General features: G+C 34.0%; 1 protein-coding gene across 1 annotated transcript; it reads right to left on the bottom strand.

Moving 5' to 3' along the window:
* Positions 1-306: 306 nt before the first annotated feature.
* Positions 307-25,054, bottom strand: LOC129941565 (serine proteinase stubble). The gene is made up of 6 exons (XM_056050239.1): positions 24,249-25,054; positions 2,693-2,770; positions 1,295-2,609; positions 1,120-1,230; positions 735-1,047; positions 307-672 (listed from the first exon to the last, which is right to left on the bottom strand). The coding sequence occupies exons 1-6, from the start codon at positions 24,277-24,279 to the stop codon at positions 514-516; spliced, it is 2,007 nt and encodes a 668-aa protein (XP_055906214.1). The 5' UTR covers positions 24,280-25,054; the 3' UTR covers positions 307-513.
* Positions 25,055-25,800: the final 746 nt, after the last annotated feature.

Here is a 25,800-nt window from a genome sequence, read left to right as displayed (position 1 = left end):
TAATCTATTCAAGTTTTTCCCTAAACAAAAAGGTCTTTTGTTATTTTTTCTACTTTAAACGGCCTTACAGGTGAATTAAGAGATCTTGTCCCTATCCATGTGACACAAAATGATAGGTATCTTTTATGACCTTCTTCGCCATAAAATTTGTATTTATCAACTTGATCCAAACATTGTTTGCAATATAAACTTAATACATACCTCATTCATTTAAAAAATATATTAAAAAAAAAAACGAAAATAGCTTTGTCCCTATTCATGTAACACGTAGTGTATAGTGTATATAAATAAATATCAACACAGAGATACAATTTTATGGGTTGATTTATTTCAAAAATAATTTAGTTAGATGTTACCACTATAGACGGTTTTTTTTTTTTAATTAATAAAAGTTTTTAATAAATATGAAAGGTACATTTATCTAAAAATTATGATGATTATTATTTCTATCACGGACTAGGTTCCTTTTTGTAGTCGTTCTTACATGAAGTATATGCATTCGAGGGAAACACCCTAATCCCGGGTATGATTATGAATCCATTCCAAATACTGCGAAACTCTTGTATAAACTCCTGGATAACCGGGCTCTCCGCATTTATTTCCAAATGAAACAATTCCCAGCTGAACCCATCGGGCATCGTAGCGCATCATAAGCGGTCCTCCAGAATCACCCTATTTGAATAATTTTGTTCGGTATTCTTATGGATTTAAAAATATGCAAATTTTATTCTTACCTGACAAGCATCAACCCCACCATCAGAATAACCAGCACATAAGAAATTTTCGTTTATCGGCTGGAAATATGACCGATCACAATCTTCGTTTCGCCAAATAGGCAGCTCTGCTTGTCTCTGGGACGTTGATTCCTTGCCACCATAGTAGGTTGTGCCCCAACCTACAACAGTAGCTCTACGACCGGGTAATCGATCTTTCGGTGGCATTCGTCCAAGCCTGGGTAGACAAACTGGTATAACGTATTTGGATTTTCGAACAGGACGATCAAGGACGAGAATTGCAATATCGTTATAAAAGCCAACACGTGAAAATCTGTAATGAAATAAGGATTGACGCTAGAGTCATTCAGTACCAAGTTTGACATTTAGATAAATATGAAATTACCTTTCGTGAGCCCGAACTTGAGTCACTCCAAAAGTAACTGGTGCCGAAGGTTCATCATCCGTTGAAAGATCAATGTCTCCTAATCGAACAGTAAATTGTCTCGCAGCAAAACTTCATTTAAAAGAGAAACAATACATTTTCAAATATTCAATCAAAAACATTATTTTCCACTTACGGTTTTTGCCTTGAGTCCCTTGTGCAATGAGCAGCAGTCAAAATATATTTCGAACCAATCAACGATCCACCGCACCAGAATTCAGTACGTTTTGGCCCGTGCAAGAAGATTGCAGCCATCCATGGCCATTGTCCATTTGGAGCTTCGGTACCACCAACTATACGTCCCGTAGAGTGCTCTTGCTGCCCACAGTCATCTTGGTCAATAACTCCTCCATTCAATATGTCCAAACCATTCGAGTCTGGACCTAAGGCAGATGAATCAATTGGACTAAACGTGGTAGTTGACGTTGTTGTTGTTGTTGAAGCTGGCTTAATTTGTGGAATAAGTATTAAATTGGGTGAGCCTGGCCTTTTGGTTGGTGGCCTGATTGTTGTTGATGCTGCGGTTGGTCTAGGTGTCAATCTTAATGGCCGCTGGGTAGTCAAAACGGTACTTTCAGTCAGTGGACAACAAACACCCGGAACAAAAAGACTCTTGAAACACAAAGATTCCCGCAAGCTGCTAAGATTCAGTAAAAGAGCCGGGCAACTACTCAAGTCTTCACATCTGCCCGGTCGGCCATTGGGGGTCTTACAACGGTTTTCACCGTCTTTTGCCAATGAATCATCAACAATCGCTGGAATATAAATCGGAGTAGATGTAGTCGGAGCGAAACTTGCTACAGTTGTACCTAATGTCGGTCTTGAGGTTGTTGTGGTTGTAGTTGAACGAGAAGTCGATGATGTCTCAACATCTTTTTCAGTAGGAGTGGTAGATGATGGACTCGAAGAGTGCTTCTTAACCTTGTTCTTCTTCTTTTTTTTCTTCTTATTTTCCACAAAAGTTTGAATATTCCCTCCGTCAGACTGTCCTATACGTTTGATTGGATCAGGTTGTAATTTGCTATCATTTCTAGTTACTCCAATAATCTTTCCCAAATCCAAAGGAGGGACTGGTGTTGTGCTCGTAGTTGTTCTCAAATGATCTTCATCCGATTCTGATTTTGAGTCCTGACCACCTCTTGTCATGTCTACAATAAAGTGACCAACTGTGTTTAAAGCACCTAGAGTTTCGGAAATTCTATTGAAAGCCGATTGAGACAGCAATCGTCCTTCAGATTCGTTACTAGCACTGGAACTGTCACTATTATCATCATAGTAAATATAATCACTGTCATCATCATCATCGCCATCTCCATCATCATCGTCGCTGTCATCATCACTTTCATTTTTCAGCTTCTCCGAAGCTTGGCTTAAGCTTCTCGCAAGCCTTGGTTTGCTATCGAAAACTTCATCTGAAAAAACGTTGTCCAATTGTGACTGAAAAGGAGATGCTGCCTTAAAAGTAGTTAGAAAATCCTGGCCTTAAGCCCAAAACACAAACGTCAAATCTAATACGCTTATGTCATCAACTTACCTCGACTATTAGCTGAACTGTTAGGAATTAGCTGTCCTTGTCCATTAGTTATCAAGAGAAGACTCATGCACATGGAAACTAAAAAAATATAAGAAAATACAAAATTTTATTATTTAAGAACAGTTTCATGAATTATATTTGGCATATTTAAGACATGGCAACTCTTTAAATACATATTTCTTTTCAATTTTATACTTAAAAATTAGTAATGAAGACCAAGATCACATAATAGCTTGAGTCAATCAAGTGAAAGTGACAAAACTAAAGCTGACTTAATTGCGGTACACATCTTGAAGTGTGCTACATTTTTCAAGTGTTAATTTTTTCGATAAAATCATTAACTTGAAAGTAAAAAAAAACCGGTTGAAAGATGCCTGATGATTGGCGAGTGTAAGATATGGAGAAACTTGGTATGCGGCCTTGAAAATGTAGGTATTTTGTTCTTTCCTACGCACTTCGCATAGTGTTTGACAATAAAAAATAAGATGAAGGTATAACATCTCAAAAAAGAGTCTCAATTTTATGATGGTGATTTTCATACTGCTTTAATTTGACAGTCTGGTAAAACAAGAACTATCAAATGGACTTTTCCATGGGTAAAATAAATTAATTTATTCTTGGTTCAGATCTGTCAAAACATAAATAACCCCTGTTTTTGCATTCCATTTATATTTAATTTAAGATAAAAACTGCGGATCAGGATTATTCCTCAGATTCATCCCTCTTTTCACTTATACAATGTACTTATACAAGATTCATTTTAAAAAATGTTTAGCTGGGAATTTGACAGCTCTACCGCACTCGTTGGCACGTACACGAATTGGCGCTAATATAATGACAAACAAAGGAAATAAATTCGAATAGTGTTCCATGCTCCACGAAAAATCTGTAATCGTGAAAAAAGTGACACCTGCCAAATTTAAATTTAACTTCTTTAGGCTTTTATTTCGGTTTATGCAAAAATTGATTAGGAGTTATTTTTTAAACGGTATTAAATAGTATTTAGATGATTTGAAACAACGAGACTTTACTTAATATAATAGAAAAGATTTTTTGAGGATAACTTTTCAATCAACTTTTCAAAAGTGTTACTTCAATTGGAAGGCAATCTCATGAATGTGTTCTCCAACTATACAACTGCAATCAATTGATTGCAATCATTTGAGACTTCACGCATTCATAAAAATCTGTGAAAGACTTTAAGTGAATGCAAGACTTCAAAAAAATGCAAATACTGTAAAAGAATGGGCAGGTTCAGACAACATTAGAAACTTCATTTGCAGTGAACTGCATTCTCTGAACGTACATTTTGATCATGGCAACTAGTAAGTTTTTCAACTGTCATAATCTTCAAACTTGGAACTTTACTTCACTAACTTCTACCTTCAGTTTTTATGTACAAAAACTATCAAAAACAATATTGTCTACAAAACACTCCTCAGGCAAGCTACAAGTCCACCATGATTTGTATTTTGTATTATAAAGAAGTATTAGTTATTTCTTTTCCAAATTGACAAGAAATCCTTTTACAGAAAGCATTAAATAAAGTTGTGCAGAAAATAAATAAATCATACAGTAATAAAGTTCAGCTTTCAATTGAAAGAAAAAAACATTTCAAGTGTAATTTTGATTGAAGTAGACTTGACTTGATAGTTAGGTAGATTTTTTTTGACTAACTTTCCAGTCAACTTTCCATTAAAGTTGTCTTAATTGGAAGGTACTTTTTTGGCAGCTGGCCATTCAGATACTAGAAACTTGCCTAACTTTCAAGTCCCTTATGTCGTCTGAACCTGCCCAATGAAAAGACTTAAAGTGAATACAAGAGAACTCATGATGTCTCAAATGATTAGAATATCCCCTAACTTTGAAGTCACGTCTACTTATGTCAAAATGACAATTGATAATGTTTTCGTTTAACTGAAAGCAAAACTATTTTGACGCATATTCAGCGATGAAGCTCATTTTTGGTTGAATAAGTATTTTAAAAAACGAAATTTGCTGATTTGGAATTGTCATAATGTACAGGCCACTGTTGAGATACCGCCGCGCCCTTACATCAATAAATCAATGTTTGGTGGTATTTAGACAGAAGAAATAACTGGTCCCTATTTCTTCAAAAATAAGAACGACTATTATTCCAACAAGACGGCGCTTTGTAGGAGTCTGAGATCGTGAGATTTAACACCGATAAACCCGAGACGATTGATATTTCGACGTTCCAATGCTGCAAAATGTCACTTTGGAAACTTGTCTTACATAATTTTTAAAACATATTGACAACACTGAATTCTCCCAGATAACATTGTACCAGTGGGCGCAAGCTCTATACAAAATCGATCATCTCCTTTACTTACAAAGTTTTTGAAATTGTTGAGTGTTCATATTGTTTTCCAACAGGGACTGAAAAACTTCAAATCTAATTTGAGAACACAATCTTTCACTAACCATCGTATTGTCAATTTATTCAGCAAATTCAACATTTTTGTATTGTTGTATTGTATTGTTTAAAAAAAATGTTATCAAGCCCTTATTGAAAAACCATTTATAAAGAGTCAGTATTGATATGGGACGTTTTTCCCATACACATACACTGCCGCTCATCTGAATAGGTTCACAAATATTTTCACAACACTGATGGCCTCCCTTCATATGTATTGCAATGACACATCTTCTTTATACATATAATGAAAGAGCATTATTATGGGCATGTTTTGGGAGAAATAAATTTGTCTTAAATCTTACCGTTATTCTCCCACAGTAGCTAGACTAAATGTAATCATAAAAACAAGAATTTTTTCAAATAGGTTCAACGAATGAAATGAAATAAAACAATTAAAATTATTTAAACTCCATGAATTATTTTATCCTTTGTATTGTATGATTACTTAACAATAGTTAAGAGTGTTGCCACCTCATTTTAATATAAATTCTCGTAAATTCGATTCGGAATGGAACTATACAATTTTTCCAGGTATTGAAGCGAAATTTCTGACTAGGCTTTTTTAATGGCTGCGAGTAATGACTTTTTGTCTTTGAACTGCCTTCCTGACTCTTATACTTTACCTAAGTGAAGTCCCCACACATCCACTATTATTTTAAGGTCAGGGGAGTATGGGGGCCACACCAGCATATCCACATTTTGGCTTTCTATCCACTGCCTTACTGTCCTCGCTGTATGGGTAGGGGCATTATCATGTTGGAATGTTCACAATATTGGTGCAAAGAGATCAGAAATCTGTGGGAATTAATTTCCAACACACCTTTATAAGAATTTGCATTCATTCTCAATGTAACAAATTGGAGCTTTAAAGCTCCGTAGAAGAAAATAGCTCCCCACACCATAACACTGCCTTTACAGCTATGCAGCCGATTTAAATAATGCTCCCCCTTTTGAAGGTCATAAAAGTAATAATTATAGCCGTCAGGGCCTCTAAATTTAACTTCCTCTCTTTTGAAATATTCACTTTTTCCACTCTGAATTGGAGACGATTTTCTTTCCTAGATTCATTAAGTGGTGGTTTTTCCTGATTTTTTTTTCAAATGAGTTTTTCATTTTTATTTTTGACGCTGAATCATAATAATTAGAAGCTGTTCCGATGATAGCACGTCTATCAGCCATTGATAAGGCTTTATAAGTTCTTCCTTTCATGTTTTTTCCATAATTTGGGACATATCGCCAGAATTTCTTCCCTATAACCGTTGGCTTAGGCCTGATTCCCGAAATGCTTTTATTTTGCCTTTTCTTCCTCGCTTAAAATTTTCCGTGAACCTTTTTCACCGTTAATAGGAAAAACACTATAACTTAATTGACAGATAAAATTTCGATTACAATTAACACGCAACTCAACACAAACTGAAATTTTTGCTGTTGAACCTATTCAGATGAGCCAAAAAAATGCTTGTTTTTATGAATACATTAAGTCTAACTACCGTGGGAGATTAACAATAAGCTTTACATTTTTTTCTCACAAAAGAAGCAATGCATGTCATTGCAATACATATGAAGAGAGGCCAACAGTGAGGTGAAAATATTAGTGAACCTATTCAGATGAGCGGCAGTGTATTTATACAGAAATTGAAAATAAAATTTCAATTCCAAAACATATATGTTATAGTTGTTGAAAGGTACTTTGTTCTAAACAACTTTATATGATTACTTTCAAAATGATCGTACGAACATTGAATAATATTTGTATGAAATGTCGTTCAGAATTAATATAAATAAATGAATCTGTGCTCCTGGAGTTCATTAAAAATTTGACTGTGAAAGGAGTAAGCCAGAAGTTGGCACAGAATCAATTGCTAGGAACCTATTATCAGAAGTGGGATAACCCTAAAGGAAGGAATAAAAAGAAATTTTAAAGAAAAAAAAAAAAACAAAACAAAATATTTTATAAGTGATGGAAAATAAGAAGAATTTGGACAATGAAGAAGAAGAAATCTTGGAGGACGTTTGTCAAGAAAAAAATAACACAATGCTCATCACAGCTGATGCACTGTCGAAGTTTTTGAAGACTGCTCAACTTAAGGAACGGAAAGAAGATGGCATCATTGGATTTCCCATTTTTGATCCCGATCATTCACAAGTGGACATTATCAAACGGTGTTCTGACATTGACACAACAATTGAGCGTGACAATTTGAAGGATTTTGATGTTCTACCTCGTGTACGTTCTTCTTTGATGGGGCGATCAAAAGCTTGGTTCCACAAATATGGATATCAGCATTACTCTTGGTCTGACTTACGATCATCTATTATTCACGCATTTTCAAGTGGGACGGACATTGTGGCTCAACTCAGAAAAGTTGCTAATTCCGAAAGCAAAGAATTTGGATCTTATTCTGACTTTGTGATGGAAAAAGTATCACAGATAAACCGGTTACCATTTGAAGTTCCAGAAGATAAAATTGTCAAAATAATTATTGGTTGCATTACAAATTTGGGATTAAAATATTCTCTGATGTTTGTCATGCCAACCTCGATTCAATGTTTAATAGATCATTTATCATCTATTAGTGAGCCACCTCGAAGACAACAAGATGCATCTGTATTGAACGATGGAAACAATAAAATATTATTCAAGACCAAACCTAGTGATGAAGACAACTTCGGGTTTCAGAACAAGAGGCCTCGCTTAGAGACAGAAAAAAATAGCTTCAAGTGTGGAAAAGTTGGACATCTCAAAGCAAATTGCCCCCGATTGAGTTCAGGAAATCGTTTTAAGCATGAAAGACTTGAGAATGTTAAAATATGCTCATATTGCAATAAAGCTGGACATGAGGAAAGAACTTGCTGGTCTAAACAAAATGCTGATCAAAGAAAAGTTAATTTGTGCAATGATGTTTTGATGGCTGACAATACCACAGATGTGTTCATTAACGGAAGATTATACCATTGCTTATTGGATACTGGCTCTGATTGCTCATTACTAAGAGCGGATATTGCAAATCAAATGTCACTGAAGAGGGTTGCACACTTTCTAAGCATCCAAGGTATTTCCAAGCATCCAATCCTTTTGACAGAAAAAGTGACTCTGCTGGTTGAATTTGAAAAACTGAACACTGAAATAACCTTATATATAATTGAAAGAATTTATCTCAAGAACGAAATAATAATTGGACGAGATGTTTTAAGTGATTCATCACTAGAAATTAGAGTTGATATGCATGGATCAACTTTGCAGCGAAAAGACCATCTGATTTCATCATCTAACGTATTAACAAAGAAGATCTGTGAAGCCACTCCCGACCAAAACTTTCAAGTTGAAAGTTTGTTAAACAAATATTCTGCATCCATTGTGAAAGGATTTCCAGTAACAGAAGTACAAACTGGTTCATTGAATATTCGCCTTAATCAAGAAGTAGTTGTAAATTATAGACCGTACCGAATGGCTTTTTCGGAGCGAACAGTAGTAAGTCAAATAATAAGTGAACTAAAGAGTCAAAATATAGTTCGAGACAGCAGTTCACCATTTGCCACTCCAATTGTATTGGTGAAGAAAAAGAATGGACAACATCGTCTATGTGTCGACTATCAATCATTGAATCGTGCAACTGTCAAAGATCGGTATCCCTTACCACGAATAGAAGACCATTGACTCACAGTGGATTTTTGTTGAACATTGAAAAGTGCAAGTTTTTGAAAACCGAAATCGAGTATCTTGGCCGAGAGGTTTCTGTTGAAGGAATAAGGCCTGGAAAGTCAAAAATAGAAGCTCTCGTCAAATCAATTCCACCTGCAAATGTGAAACAAGTTCGACAATTTATGGGACTATCCAGCTATTTTCGGAAATTTGTTCCAGAGTTTGTTGTTAAAACTAGGTGCATATCCGCATTAACAAAAAATGATGTTAAATTCAACTGGACAAGTGAGTGTGAAGAAGCTCGGCAATATATAATCAGGCAATTAACTAACAGGCCAGTGTTAGTGTTTTTCGATCCAAATCAACCTACTGAATTACACACTGATGCGAGTGCTTTGGGTTATGGTGCTATCTTGTTCCAAAGAATAAATGGACAGCTGCATGTAGTAGCTTACTATAGCCAAAGTACAAAACTTCATGAAGAAAAATATCACAGTTACGAGTTGGAAACGCTTGCTGTAGTGAACGCTGTCAAAATTTTCCGAAATTATTTGCTAGGAATCAGGTTTACTATTGTAACAGACTGCAATGCATTGAAAGCAACTAAAGAAAAAAAAGATCTCCTGTCCCGAGTTGCTAGATGGTGGATCTATTTGCAAGACTTTGAATTCAACATTATTTATCGTAAGGGCAAGACTATGCAGCATGCCGATTATTTAAGCCGCAATCCACCACAAAAGACTTGTTATCAACTTAACAGTTTATCAGAAAATTGGCTTAATATAGAACAGTATTCCGACGTTGATTTCATTGAAATAATCGAACAAATTAAGGGGGGAGACTTGGATACTACTTCACAATACGTCATCAATAATGGATTATTGTACCGGAAAATTCAAGGGGAAAATAATAAATTACTGGTGCCACAAAATTGTCGTTTATCATTAATGAGACGTTATCATGAAGATAATTGTCATATTGGATGGGAAAAAACGCTTGCCAAGATGAAAGAACATTTCTGGATGCCTAGGATGTCAAGAAATGTACGAAAATTTGTAGAATCATGCTTGATTTGTCTGGTAGCAAAAAGACCCTCTGAAAAAAAAACAGTGTGAACTGCATCCTATTGAAAAAAAACCAATACCTTTCCACACCATTCATATCGATTGTATGGGTCCATTTCATGGAAAAGACAAGGAAAATAACCGTTACATTTTAATATTCGTTGATGCCTTTACAAAATTTGTAATTTTGTTTCCGTGCAAGACTTTACAAGCAAAAGAAACTATTCAACATTTAAACAACTTTGTAATGCTGTTTGGAGTTCCAGCTAAAATTATTAGTGACAAGGGAACGAACTTCACAAGCGAACATTTTCAAAATCTTTGTATATCATATGGTATTGAACACCACACAATTGCACCGGGTATAAGTAGAGCAAACGGACAAGTTGAGAGATACGTTGATACAGTGGCAAATCTCTTACGGACTAATTTGGAACTTCACATGGAATGGACAAGCTATGTCAGTCGAGTTCAACTGACCCTTAACACAACAATCAACAAAACAACTGGACTGTCACCTTTAAAAGTTTTAACTGGAATCAGTGGACGAACCCCTGAATTGAGTGCTTTGTTTGCAGACCTAAACATTGAAATTGGATATGACAATTTTGATGCTTTACGCAAGTTGGCAGATAAACGAATTCGTGAAAATGCTGGAAAAATGAAGACAAGGTTTGACAAAGGTAAATGTACTCCAACTAAACTAGAAATAGGTGCTACCATTCTATACAAAAGCAATCAAATACGGAAGTCTAAGCTAGACGTTCACTTTAAAGGCCTTTACGAGGTCATAGGCGTGTTGCCGAATGACAGGTACAAGTTGAAGAAAATCAATTCCAAAATTGTTATAGTTGCTGCAAGAGAAACTATTAGACCAGTTCCAAAAGAAAATTAGAAACATTATGTGATAATGTAAGTTTTATGTTTCATTATTAAATTTTATTAAATTGTTACCAAGTAATTGGCTGAAGTTTGAAGAACTTTTGGTTTTTGTTAATTATTATATTATGTGTGCTTGGGCTAAATGGTGTAAGACAAGTTTATGCTCGAGAGCTAAACCTCTGAGCTTATAGTTGGTTGATTGTGGATTGTTTTGGGAATATTAGTAGACAAGCTGTGTGCCTCTGAGTTACTAAGGTTTGTTGTTAATGGTACAAGACAAGTTTACGCTTGCGAGCTAAACCTCTGAGCTTACTATTTGTGTTGAATTGTTTCCAAATTATTATTTTTGTTTCAATATAATGACGGTTATGGATTGTTTCATCGAGAACGATGAAAATTGCAGGATGGCCGTGTTATAGTTGAAAGGTACTTTGTTCTAAACAACTTTATATGATTACTTTCAAAATGATCGTACGAACATTGAATAATATTTGTATGAAATGTCGTTCAGAATTAATATAAATAAATGAATCTGTGCTCCTGGAGTTCATTAAAAATTTGACTGTGAAAGGAGTAAGCCAGAAGTTGGCACAGAATCAATTGCTAGGAACCTATTATATATGTACAGTCTCAGAGCTGAGGAAAAAACGTTATAACAGAAATGTTTGTCTGCCAGCACGTAGTGACCGCATTTCCTAGAAAAAGTGTACATATCAAAAATAGAATTTTTTCTAAAAACTGAACGTGGAAGGAAAATCTTGCTGATTTCAAATATGGTTTCGACAGATGTCTAGGTGGTTGAATTTTCCAGGCAGACGTCGCCGATAATACTCTCTTTTTGACGCCTTTGGACTTTTGTTATACCAATCAAAATTGGTCACATTTGAAAGCTATCGGCTTCCCGAGCTTGAATGTGTACATGACAGACGTGTAAGTGAACGCAACGTCAAAGCTTATACCGTGCTTGCGCGATACTAAGAAGTAATGAAGCTATTTTATAATTTTAGTTAAGGTACAATTCAAAGATATATAGTACGATGATAAAACTTATTTTTACATATTTTATTACTGAATTTAACTTATTTTCATTTCTTTATTTTGACGTGAAAAAGTAATCAAAGCTTCAATCAACAGTTAACGACTATAACTTCTCATGGAACCCTATTACGTCAAAATAAAGCTCTCTGTCTTTGCATACAAAAATAAACTCGACACACTTTCCCAAAAGTAATAATATTTTATACTATATCCCTCCAACTAAAAACAAAATCAATAAACAAGAGCACAGCGAAACTTGAACGTTTTAAAAAAAACACAAATTAAATTAAAAAACCCAACCTTAATGGCGGGGATAATATAAATTTTAAAAACAAACAAAACAAACAGAATCAAGATGGGGCAACCATACCCTGCGCTCCGAGGCGTGATGATTCACTTAATGGGAAATATTTACCACAAATTGTATTATCGCGGCGCACCACAGCACCATCGACCACGCATCACGTTAAATTGTAGCATGTTCGTTTTGTTGCATAACGCGAATACACAACTCTAGCATGCATGGCGATGCCATTGAAATGATTGGTGACATAAAACTTCAGACAACTCTTAAGACAAGTTTGTCAAGTTGGAATTCCGACACCACCTCGTTGGTGCACCAAACCCAAACGTTCGCCGCCACCGCCTACCGCTAGCCGATATCACGACAGGGCTTCAATGCTAATAAAGTCTTCTGCATCGTACATTGGACTTTTTAAACAGCTGCTCGGAAAATTTGTTAGCTGAAAAATTACTATGACGTCATATTAGAAAGTTACAAATACAAGTAAGCAATCAAGAGGATGGTTTTAAACATCGTGGTTAGGTTTAAACTGTTTTGTTTTGAACCTTACGGCCGCGGGCCGCTCGCATCCAATCCAGCTGATGAAATGGTTAAAAAAAAGAATAGGGGGAACAATTGAATTTTTGCAAAAGTTGTTGCCGTCGTCGAGTCCGTCTTCACCGTCGTCGTCGTTGTCGCCTCGACACTGTGTGTAACGTAGTCGTTGATTTCACTTTCTTTCCAGTTTATATGTATACTTATGCTTTTAATTTATTTTATTGTTATTAAATTTATTTTCGTCTTTTTCTTGCAATATTAATGTCATTTTGAATTCGAATTGGTTAGTGTTTTAATACAAAAAGAATATAGTTTAAAACGTTAAGTTGCATTTATGGTGGTACATGGAATAATATTCCTTTCTTGATATGTGGACAATGTACGAGGTGTTGAAATTAAGATCCGGAAATTTAGTTATAATTTAAATAGTGGCAACACTTTTTCATTTGTTATCATCTGTCTAAGAAGGGGATCTTCCTTTTAGTTAGAGTTCAAAGTTGAAGTATATAGCACGTTTGGTTTGCGTTTTATGCGTATTTTGTGCAAGTAACTTTTTTAGTGGCGTAGTGAAAATGTGTGACGTACATTACAAGCAACGTTTTGTGATTCAATTTTTAATGAAATCTGGCGAAAAACCCTCGGAAAACCTTTCGAAAATTGCAGTTTGTCTATGAAAACGATAGCATGTCAAAAAACGCGTGTGTTGGAATGGGCGAAGCGGTTCAAGGAAGGGCGTGAATCGGTGGAAGATGATTTACGTGAAGGAGCTCCCGTCACCTCTCATACCGACGCGAATGTTGATCGTTTGCGCATGTTGATCACGTCTGACCGTTGCCTAAGCATTAGGGCATTGTCTGACGAGTTAAACATCAATAAAGAAACGGTTCGCAAGATGTTACACGAGAATTTGAACATGCGAAAGATCTACCCAAAGATGTTGCCTAAAGCTCTCACCCATGAAAAAAAAATGCGGAAATGATGAAGTTGCGCCTCAAGGGAACTCATCATGGCGGCCGGCGTACAGAAGGTTAAAGAAGCTCTAACCGTGGTGCTAAACGGGCTAACTTTGGAGGACTAGCAAGGATTCTTCCAATCATGGGAGGAACGTTGGAATCGTTGTGTAGAGTTAAAGGGAGATTATTGTGAAGGTCGATAGTAAAATTTTTCTTGAAACTTCATTTTCTTGTTTTTTATTGACAAATTCCCGGAACTCAATTGCCAAAGTCTAAGAATTTAGATTCGAAAAAAAAATTCTATAGAAACCTTAGCTTACTTACTTCAAAAGTTGCTTGTGCAGAACCTGCCCATTTCGTTTAAGATATAATTTCAGTTACAAAAGTTATCATATTTGATTTTTCTACAAAATTAACAACAATATTTTGTAATTTTATAATAAAATAAGTTTGATTCCAATATCTTTTCTTTTTGCTATGAATTTAATCAAACAACAATTTTTACCAATTTTAGAAGCATTTCTTGAAATCATATCTTTATAAGATTTTTGTGTAGTTTATACAGGGTGTCCCATAATTAAGAGTTCAAGCTGAGTATGGTAAAAGGTCAGGTCCAGACCTTATACAATTTGTTAACTTGCCTGTACTTCATTCTTTCGGTTCTCGAGTGACAGTTGTTTTATTAAAATTTTGAAAAACATTTCACTTTTAATCGGTTTTTCACTCGAACTGTACATAAATGATTTTTGTATTTGTTTTTGACGTCGTCGATGAAAATTTGTGAATTTCAACAAAAAATGTTCGCTTGGGTTCCTAGAACCTATGTATGTCATGCCTGTTAATGCGTTCGTATGTCTAGACGTCCGGGAACCTTCTTTTGTCGGCGATATCTCAAGAACTAGCAGAAATATCGACTTTAAATAAATTTTGTTTACAACACGAAAAGATGCAGGAAGGACTTTCGAACAAAATTGAGAGGGTAGTTCAAAAATATTTCAAAAATTATTTCATTATATGCTAATTTTTTCATTCAATATTATAAAGCTGAAGAGTTTGTTTGTTTGTTTAAACGCTCTAATCTCAGGGGTTAGATAGCGCCCTTATTGATGAAGGCTTTGTCCTATATAACATCACAATAAGAGCAGAGTACCAATGAACAATGTTTCAAGAAAGTATTTTTTTTTTTTCAGTTTTAAAAGCTACGTGCGCTGCGGAAACAGTTAAAGTCTTTCCTAAATAATGTATGACAGAACTTTCCCCGACAGCATATGTGTTTTTTTTTTAAGTTGACTTAATATAAACTTTTTTGTTCTAAAATCAAACATGCGAGTTATTTCATTTAAATTGATAAAAATTGGATTTCGACTCAAAATCTTAGGAGAAAAGACAGATACTGAAATTAGACTTACTTTATCTTTCAGTAATTGTTTTTTTTATTGACAAACCCGATTCACAATTTTCTTACAAAATACGAATACCTACAAGAATAACTAAAAACTGATACGAAATGGTCTTCTACTTAAGTATTATGACAGTAAAGATGTCGTTAAACTTTTAGAAAAATCGACAGACGGCCACGAATAGAAAGCAATCAGTGTGGGTCGCATGCGCATCCCAGCGTCTTTTTTTATTTATTTTAAAGCCATATGTGCACGGTTTTAAAATGTATATAACTTTTAATTAATTCTTTATTGTGGTAAAATTCTCTTACTTTTAGAACTTTTAAGAACAAAGAACATTGTTTCAAATAAAGAATATACATTTTTGTCAATATATGTATATTGTTTTAAAGTCTATCAATTTTTTTTCCCAAAATTGAGTCATTTCAAAATTACAAAAACTTTAAGAACAAAGATCAGCTGTGGACAGAATAAGTAAAAAACCAACTAAAATTAGTTGTTTTTTATTCGAATTCTTGGATTCAGTACAAATAAGTTAAGAATTTCTGTTTGGTCCTAACCTAACCTTTTAGCACAACCAGTGTAAATAGACCTTTTTTTAGGGACTTTTTATTAATCAATTCTACAAAAACTGTTGACTTTGACTACAGTGAAAAACTGGCGTGGTAACAGTTAAACGTATTCTCATGGCAGGGATTGAGTTTAGACCTCTGGCACTCCTAAAATTTAACCAACAACTGTTATTCAAAATGGCCACCAGGCAAGTTCTAGCAATAAGTCATTGTTTAATATCAACATTATGTTCAACTGTAACTCCCTGTCTATTTTTATTTGAACTAAAAGTTATGAATCGGAAGGCTTTTATTATGTTTCGTGAGATGCAGTTCCCCATCTAGGAATTGCAATTGCAACCATCAGACAAAGGGTATATGTATAACGAGATGATAGAGCAATGTCTTTTACTTGTACGATGATGGTGGGTTGTTTGGTAAAATGGTAAGCGATACCTTGTTATGGGTATTTCCGTTTCGAATTCCGTAAACAAATCTTTTTAGCCGCAAACGTATTTATATACATACGAGTACATTCATATATATAAGTTTCTATGTAAATACTAGTTTAAGGTAGATTGTGAATGAAAAGAGTTTGTAATAGGAGTGAAGTCGGAAATACAATTAAAATTTTTGGACAAGTATTTGATGCAAGAAATGATGAAAATAGGAACATAGATCTTTACTTTCAAGTTTAAAAGAAAATAAATGGGCTTCGAGACATGCATACAAAAACTTTAACAGTGCACCAAACCCCATATTTGGAAAAAGTCAAATCATACCGCCGCGCCGGCTGGTCCAAAAACAGCATTAAGGAGTGACACTTTGAGAATGAGAAGGCTTTTAAATTCAAATCATCCTTCTATTTTCCGATCACAAATGCGAAAATTCTGCTTATTTGGATCCGTTTTTAGGATACATTAAGTGGTTCTGGTGATCTATTGTTTTGAGTTCTGATGTTAACTGAACTTATAAAGTCATAAGAAAAGATACGTCGGTTTGCAAAATACGGTGTAATACTGTTTGTAGATTGACACATTTTAAAGATCGATGAGTACTTTGACAAACTAAAGGGATTTCGTTAATACTTCAAATTACAGCAACAGCATTCTAAGTTCTTTTAGAGCAACATTCTTCACATTATTAACTTGTCTCAACAACACAATTTTTTCTTCCACTTAACGTTTTTTTTATTGCTGGCCGAGAAGGTGCTTGTCGCTACTGTAGTTTTAAGAGTTTTTTAGCTTTGCCTACTGTGACTACATTTTTACCATTTTTATAGTAAATTTTAACAATTTCAATGCTTTGTTATTGTATCGTTTCAAAAACCAATTTCTAAAGTGACATCTGGATGTCAAAAATACTGAAAAGTTCTCAAATTGCAAAATGTCCTGACTATGAAGTAGTCAAGAATTTAATCAAAATTTAAATTGAAGTCAACTTTTGTACTGTTTTAAGTAATTTTTTAAACTAAACTCGTAAACGATTTAACTTTACATTAAGATGAAAGCTTAAAGATGATAAGTTAAGCCAGAAGAATTTCGGTAACAACAGAATTAGAAGATATGCTATTTTTTTCCTAGGCCCACTGTTTAATTTCCATAGAGTATAAGTATTTGTATTCATTAGAATATCAATTTATTTATTTATATATTCGTCTATTTAGACTAATAATATGACACATAACATAATAATAAATAATATGACACATAACATAAAAATAATAAAATACATAATTTACTTATAGCATTATAACAAATTTAATAATTTATGTTTCAAAACATTTCTTTTAATATTAAAGTCAATTGCAAAATCATATTTATTAAAATCCATACAAGCTCTTGTGATAGGATTATACTTAGCATAGCGAGTACTGTGGTAAGGAACATTTAAAAAGTCACAGTCTTGAGAGCGCAAGTTTCTAGAAGGCGCATAAATAAAAAACATAGATAATAACACTGGACAGTCATTATTAAAATTCAAGACATCAAAAGCAAAAAGTATTGAGTTTAATTTTCTTCTCTGAGCAAGAGGTTTTAGATCAATTAAAATACACCTCGTCTCATAAGATGGAATATTTGAATAACCAAACATTTTTCGTAAGGCAAACTTTGTGAACCTTTTTTGAACATTTTCTATACGACGAATGCTAGACGAGGTGTAGGGGCTCCATATAATAGTACAGTATTCTAAATGTGGTCGGACGAGACTATAATAAAGAGCTTTTAATGTATAGGTATAGGGGTCTTCGAAAGCTTTTGAATTTCGAAAAACACACCCTAGCATAGAGTTTGCTAATAAGATCACATGGTCTATGTGATTTGAGAAATTAATTTTAGAATCGAAGATTACGCCAAGATCCTTATGGCTATCAAGTCATTGTAAAATGTCGTTTTCAAGCTTATAATTATTATTTAATGGACTGTGATTTTTGGAAAATGTCACAACGCTATATTTCTTATTGTTAAAATAAAGCCCATTGATATTACACCATTTAATTAAATTATTTAAATCAATTTGAACATTTTTTGCATCGTTAAGTGAATTTATGGAACTAAATATTTTCAAATCGACAGCAAACAGAAGATATTTAGAAAAAGTAACATGTAATGGTAAGTCTTTAATAAAAATGATAAAAAGAAGTGGTCCAAGGTGACTACCTTGAGGAACACCCGAATAATTTATAATTTCCCTAGATAAGGCATTATCAATTTTTACCACCTGTTTCCTACCTACTAAATAACTCGTTATCCACATTAAGAGCTGAGAGTGAAATCCATATATCTCTATAGTTTTTTTAAGAGAACACTATGTTGTACGCGATCGAAAGCCTTTGAAAAATCAGTGTAAATAGTGTCAAGTTGAGAACGCATTTCCATCTGTGATAGACAAAAATTTCAAAATATTGACAACCATGTTTGTAAACTGAAATGGTATTGTGAATAAGATTATACAATTTGTTTTTTACTACAGCTTCGAAAACCTTTGGAATTAACTGCAGTTTTGCAATTGGTCTGTAATTTTCAATCGAACTTTATGTACCTGATTTATGAAGGGGAGTTATTATAGAGTATTTCCATTCATCTAAGAACTCACCAATATCATCCATTTTGACGCAATTTGTAAGTAGACATTGAATTAGTACGTACCTACTAAAAGTCAAAACATTTACATTTTTGTGAAAAAGTGTGCAACTACAATTTAAAAAAAATTAAATTACTATTTGGCTATTTAAAAACAGAAGTCATGCAAGTAATGTTATTAAACTTCTACTACATTAATTCAGCTTATGTAAAAGACATCTAAGTGATATCGAACATACATATGTTCTGTTAAACATCAATTTTTGACATTTCTCTATTGCATTAAACATATAAATTATTAGTGAAGATGTGATCAAATAATAGTCATAAAATGCTACTTGGATCAATACTATTCTTAACTATAAGGTTTTTCCAACGGTGGGACATTGTGTGTATATGTCATGGCGTTTGCTGTGTGGCACTACGTGCAATCCTGTTACAATAACATGTCGTCTAGGTCCGTATGGTTCAATTTAGGTCATAAGAAACTAATTATCATCGATGTGTAGCCCTCGTTAACCGCCTAACGTCGGCAAATTTCGAAGCCCAATAAGGGAACAAACGGCGTTGTATATGGTTGGTTGGATCTTGTACGGGTGTAGGCCCAAGTCCCAACGCAAAATTCGACATGTTGAAGTCTGCGAAAGGCCGAGTTCTTGTGCACGGCAAGTAATAGTCTGCCTCGCGTTCTGCTGTACAATTTTACTGACCGCAGCGTTGTTCTCGGCGGACCTTCCGTTCCTTGAACGTACGGGTGTTGGCTGGTTGTTTACTGAACCTTACTTATTTAAGGTGGTACAGTCCTGTGTGGACTAGGGCTTTACTGAACCGGTCGTCTCAAATTTGACCACCAAACGTTGAAGATTCGACTGTTAAAGGCTACCACGTCCACCGTAAAATGGGCGCAATGCTCACAACGTTTGCGTTAACGAACACTCATTTTGATAATAAAGTTTTGTCACTTGAACGTGTTGTTCAATCGTGTAACTTGCATTATGAATTGGCATAAACAACTGAATAATAAACAAAAGATTTGACAGGTGTCACCAAAACAAAGTGGCCGCCACAGGAGGCTAAAATCTATTCGCACCAATTTAAAAACCCTTAATACTGGTATCATTTATTTATGATTGACTTATTCGACTTAAATTAAACAATATTGAATAAAGGTTAGAAAATGGTATCAAAAACCTATTTCTGACAGAGCCTGAAGAGCTTTGTATTTATTATCTTCCTATTTGAACTATGACACAAAGAACATTTGAAACATTAAATGTTAAAAAATCCATTCTCAGAGTTTTGACAGTCAACACGAAAAATGTCTTTTATATTTGTACAAATAATGTACATATGTATGTAAATACACAAATCACTGAGATATAAGAGTAATACTTCTTCATAGAATTGAAATTTGAGCTACTTTCGTTTGGCGACAATATTTCCTTTATTTAAAAAGCTTGATTCGAGTTCACATTTCCTTTCAACGATTGATCAAATTTTTGCTCTCACGAGCATTGCACGGTGATTTACCGACAAAAAGAAGCCCTTATACAACCTTTTCGTTGACTTTTAAAGCGGCTTTTGATACCATCAATAGAAGATCACTTTTATAAAGGGTGTCCCAAAATTAACGCAAGATTTGAATTAAATAGAAAACGCCGTTTTTAGTCTTTTGATAGTTATATTTTTATTGACTCGTAAAGTACATAGGATAGGGTTATGTATGGAATAACACATCGGACAAATGGCCTCCACGGCTTTGCATGCACATGCGCACTCTTTTGTTGAAATTTTCCATGACCATTCTGCATAAATGTGGCTGAATTTCGTTGATGCAGCGTTGAATCTCCTCCTTTATTGCACGGGTGGTTGTGGGCTTGTTGACATAGACTTGTGATTTCAAATAACCCCATAAAAAGAAGTCTAATGGTGTCAAATCACACGATTTAGCAGGCCAATTTTGATCACCGAAACGAGAGAGTACACGACCTGGAAATGTCTCATGCAGTAATTGAATTGTTTCGCGGGCTGTATGACATGTGGCGCCGTCTTGTTGAAACCACATATTGGACACATCAATATCATCCAATTTTGGCAGAAAGAACTGTGTAATCATGTAGCGATATCGAGCACCAGTAACAGTCACTGCTGGACCAGCATCATTTTCAAAAAAATATGGCCCAATTATGCCTCCAGCCCAAAATCCACACCATACAGTCACGCGTTGTGGATGGATTTGTTTTTCGACAATCACATGTGGGTTCTCTGAACCCCAAATGCGGCAATTTTGGCGATTGACAAAGCCATCAAGATGAAAATGTGCTTCATCGCTTAGGATGATTTTGCTCGAAAAATCAGGGTCCATTTTTTGATGTTCAATAATCCATTCAACGAACTCTCTTCTCTGTCCATGGTCATTAGGCTTCAATTGTTGTGTTAATTGAATTTTGTAAGCATGAAGACACAGATCTTTGGTGAGTATACGCTGTAGAGGGGTTCTTGAAATTTGCAATTCGTGTCCACGACGTCGAATTGAGGTTCCTGGATTGTCAGCAACACTCTCACGCACTGCTTCGACATTCACATTTGAACGGCTTGTTTTTGGACGACTAGTGTGTTTGGCGTCTCCAACGGATCCAGTCTCCATGAATTTTTCAATTAATCTCTTCACAGTTGACGAAATTAAAACACTATTCCGACCATATTTTGTATGAAATTTTCGAACTGCAGCCGCCAAGCTTTCACTATTTTTGAAATATTCTTTAATAATGAAGACACGTTGTTCTATCGTGTGACGCTCCATTTTTAATAACCCTATACTGTTAGCTGTCAAATTGCTTTTTTTCAGGCTTTCCAACACTTCACTGCACAAATGGCGGCAAATTCAAATCTTGCGTTAATTTTGGGACACCCTTTATATGCTAGCAGTTATTGGTCTTTCAAGCAAATTCGTTCCATTTTACGACCAGTTTTTATTAAATATGTACGTCTGGAATGATTTTCGATACAGAAAATTTATGTCAAGATCCTTTACAACCGAAACAGTCTTTCCACAAGGGTGTAAAATGAGTCCTTTGATCTCCGTTTTTTTAACAATGCTATTGAAAATAATTTACCAGGGGATTTTTCTGTGAAGATCTTTCACTTTGCTGATGACCTAATGGTGTTCCTTGTGTATATAAATAAACTTACTTTCAGATAAGTAAACTTAACTTAAGAGACCTTATAATCAACATTTTCAAATCGAAAATCATGATTTTTAAACCCCAAAACCGGTCAAATACTAATATAAGAAATTGGATATAAGATGGTAGCACTATTAAAGTTGTCCGCGAGCTTAAATATCACGGTTTTATTATCCCTTATAATTTAAGTATCAAAATTCATTTAAGAGAGTAACTGGTGGTAGCTAAATCAGCATTCATTGTGGTCAAACTTTTTTTCAAGAAACTTTTTGGACGGAACATTGAAATTTAAAGTTTTTTAAAATACTGTAAACAGCTGGTTTTATGTGAACCCCCTTTTTAGAAAATGGCATCCAGTTGAAACAAATAATTTACCAATGAATCTAAAACAGCGAAGTAAAATAGAGAAATATCTTTTACGATTGCATTTCAGTGTTTGACGAGGAAATAAACAAAACGAATCTCGAAAGGGCTGGGCAATTAGTTTCTAGAGCTGCGTATAGCCAGTTTTTCTTAGGAGGTCTTTTCTGCTTCAGATTTAAATTTAAAATTCATTAAAATACGAACTGAAACTTTTGAGCTTAACTACAGGCCACATAAGAACAGGCACTGATGCTATGTATTCGGCTTGACGGCTTTCAAGCTATACTTATGACATTTTTCCTGTTCTAATTTATTTTGTATGTATAGTTTTCGTATGATTCAAAATCAATCATAAATCTAAAAAATCTGTAAAAAAAATTGAGGAGTCGAGAACGAATTTGTAAAAGATTATATTTATTCTTATATTTACAAATTAGTCATCCCGACATCATGCCTGACTCTGTTACTGTTATATTAGAATAATTAACTAAAAAAGTTGTTGTTGTTTCATTCTTAATTTTCAATTGTAAAAATTTTACATCAAAATAAGTTCAATTAACAAAATTTCATCAAAAATCAAAGAGCCCATTTTTGATGCAATAAATTGCCTAGAGGAAAAGTGTTGAAGAAATTTAACTAAGTTAAATAAAATGAAACAAAAGAACACATATTTTATGTTTCAAATTGTATTCCTCTCAACATCGATTCAAATTTCAGTGTCTTAAGGTGTATCTAAGAAATATTTTTGAAACATTTCAACAACATTAAAAAAAAACATTTTAAAAACAGAGACATATTTCTGAAATGTTTTTATAATGGTCTAGACGCTCACGTATATAAATGAGCTTGATTCCTCGACCGGAATCGAGTCAAAATTTGTGAAGACAAACCTGCGTGGAGGAGTTGGTTTTACAGATAATGCATTGTGGTCTTTTTCTTTGCATGTTTGTGTACAAAAAATACATGTAGTTTTGTTTTAATTAAATTAAAAAAAAATGCACATGGTTTAGGTAGCATATTCTTATATGGCGCTGAACTGTTCAGTTATTCATTGTTTAACACAAATCAAACCATCTCACTTGCACTTCATAAAAAACATCGAAACACCATTTGCATTTTAGAAAGTGCTGTCAAACTTAATAATTTTAAAATCTTCTTGTGTATTGGAAACACCAAAAAGATTTATTTAATCTAATCTGAGAAAAGCCTTTGTTGGAAACATAGCAAAACTTAATTATCTTTTCTATTGTTTTCTCTTGCAAAATAAGCAGTGTCAGTCCATTTTCATTAACAAAACTTAATAATATCAACAGTAACAGATTGATTTTTTTTTCCAAATAGAAAACGCATGATTCCAAATGGAAAACTACTCAACGAACACAGCCATCGAGATTCAAATGCATTATCAATCGTACCAACATTTGAAAAAGAAATCACATAAGATCCATTCGAGACTCGTATAAATGTCAATAACCCATTCGTAGTAAGATTCTACTTAAACTTTTATTAGTAGTATTCATACAACATTTCTGAAATGTTTTTAAACAAAATAGCAGGAAACATTTCATGTGAAAACACACCTTAAAATATTGCATGATGTAATTAATAACAACAACTTATCTTTTCGGATCTTAGAATTCACATTAGGTATAAGAAAACAGAGAATCAATCAAAATTAAGCTGAAACTGTAAATTGGTTCTTTTTGTAAGCTTTATATTTAAATATTTTCCATAATTATGAAAACAAAACCCAACAAAAGGTTCTCAACGAAAAATTCAAAACACATCAATTTAAAATTTGAAAAAATATCTTGAAACTACATGAAATTGTGGTTTAGTCTAGTGCACGCAAGTGCACTTAGCTGCAACTGATTCACAACACTATCTTATATACTAACTCACTAAAGCAATTATGATCATTATTAAATTAAAATAAAGAACAAATAAAAATAATTTCCTATAAAAGAATTTAACAACAATACAAAAAAAAAAAGTTTTAGCCTCAACTCTTTCGTTTTGTCATTCTAGAACTTGATATAGTTACGCAATAAATGAATTAACTTAATAATTTAATAACAAACAATTTAAAAAATAATATTTTTTAGAATCTTACGCAAACATATCCATATTATTTGAGTTTCCATAATCAAAGATGAGCTATAATCCAATAATTAGCCGTTGTTATATCCACATTCGGAATTTTGTTGCGATTTCTTGTAAAACAAACGTGTAACACACACAATAAAGCAAAAGACACTAAAAACTATTTAAAATAACTTCTTTTTTTCGTTTAGGACCGTAACGCACAAAAGAAAAAACAACAAACGAAATCGAAAGTCTTTACAAAAGACAATTTTAAGTTCCAAACTTTAAACAAACAAAAAAATATAAAAATTTTGTATTTCTTGATAGCTGGATGATTACGAGAGGTTATGCTTGCACAGGGCGTACAAAAAAAACGATAACATTTATGAATTATAGAATGATCACGCACTATATTAAAATGTAAGAAATGTAGTTGTCGAGCAAAACGTTTTCACTTTTATTTCTTGCACGAAAGATCGAATTGAATTAAAAAGGTACTCGTAGAGGTATAGGTGGAGATAGGCTTTAAACTATAAGTGCATTTTGTGACAAACTTTGAAAGAGTATCGTTGGCAGTGTTATTATGGGTATGCTTGCGATCTCGGGGGTCTTAAAGTTCACGTCGTCGAAGGTTTGTGTTGTTGATCGTTCCAACTTCCGAAAGTGAGTGCCAGCCACCGACCGAAAACTTAAACTTTGCTTTGGCTTTTTGAATTCAGATTGTGTATATGAATTGGAATAAACTATATGTAGGTATCAGCGGTAGTATGGTGTGGAGATGGAACCCCACTTTTGCGGTTAGCTTCTGAGATTTTAGCCAACTATACCATACACAATATACAGACATCAACCACTATCATACAGAGTTGCTGCTTAGCTTAGCATTTCTCCGAAGCGCGCAAAGCATTTCACGGTCCACTATGTCGACTCATAATCACTTTTCCTTTTTAATGACTATTCATCGCGAAGGGGTTTTGTAATATGTTGTTGGATCAGTTGAATAAAATGACGACGAAGACGAAAACGTCGACGACGACGAAGTCGAAGTCGAAATACGCTCAATGCTGCTGATGCTATACAGCTTAGCTATAATGTAGATGCAATAAAAACAAAGTACCTCCAGCATCAGGCCTTTATTCTTTTTTTTTGTTATTTAACAGTTTCTTTTATTCATCGCTTAGCAATTTTTAAAGAGCGAAATTATTATACGCTGTGTTGAACATTTCAAGTCATTTAATTGGTACACAGCATTTTATTGAAGCGGAGGAGGTGCAGGTGGTGAAAGGTTGTGTTTGCATATTTCTTCAATAATTATAAACAACAATAAAACCAGAAAATAAGAAATTACAATTTTATCATCCAATTCTGGGGAACAAAGCATTAAAAAAAATTACTGATCTCAAAGCTGATAATTGTCAGTATATGCGAGACTCTGTTTTGGTCTAGAGTTGCAAGGTTTTGTGGAATTTTAGTACCTTACTAAATGCATGAAAATTTGTTAGTGAGCTAGAAAACATTTGGGTTCATTTTAGTAAATGTATCACATACATTTCGCTAAACATAACAAGTTAGTTTTTAGT

Source organism: Eupeodes corollae, chromosome 1 (genome assembly GCF_945859685.1).
Source record: "Eupeodes corollae chromosome 1, idEupCoro1.1, whole genome shotgun sequence".
NCBI classification, from domain to species: Eukaryota; Metazoa; Arthropoda; class Insecta; order Diptera; family Syrphidae; genus Eupeodes; species Eupeodes corollae.
The sequence above is the reverse complement of the archived record's forward strand: the minus strand, read 5'-3'. Positions and strand labels throughout refer to the sequence as shown.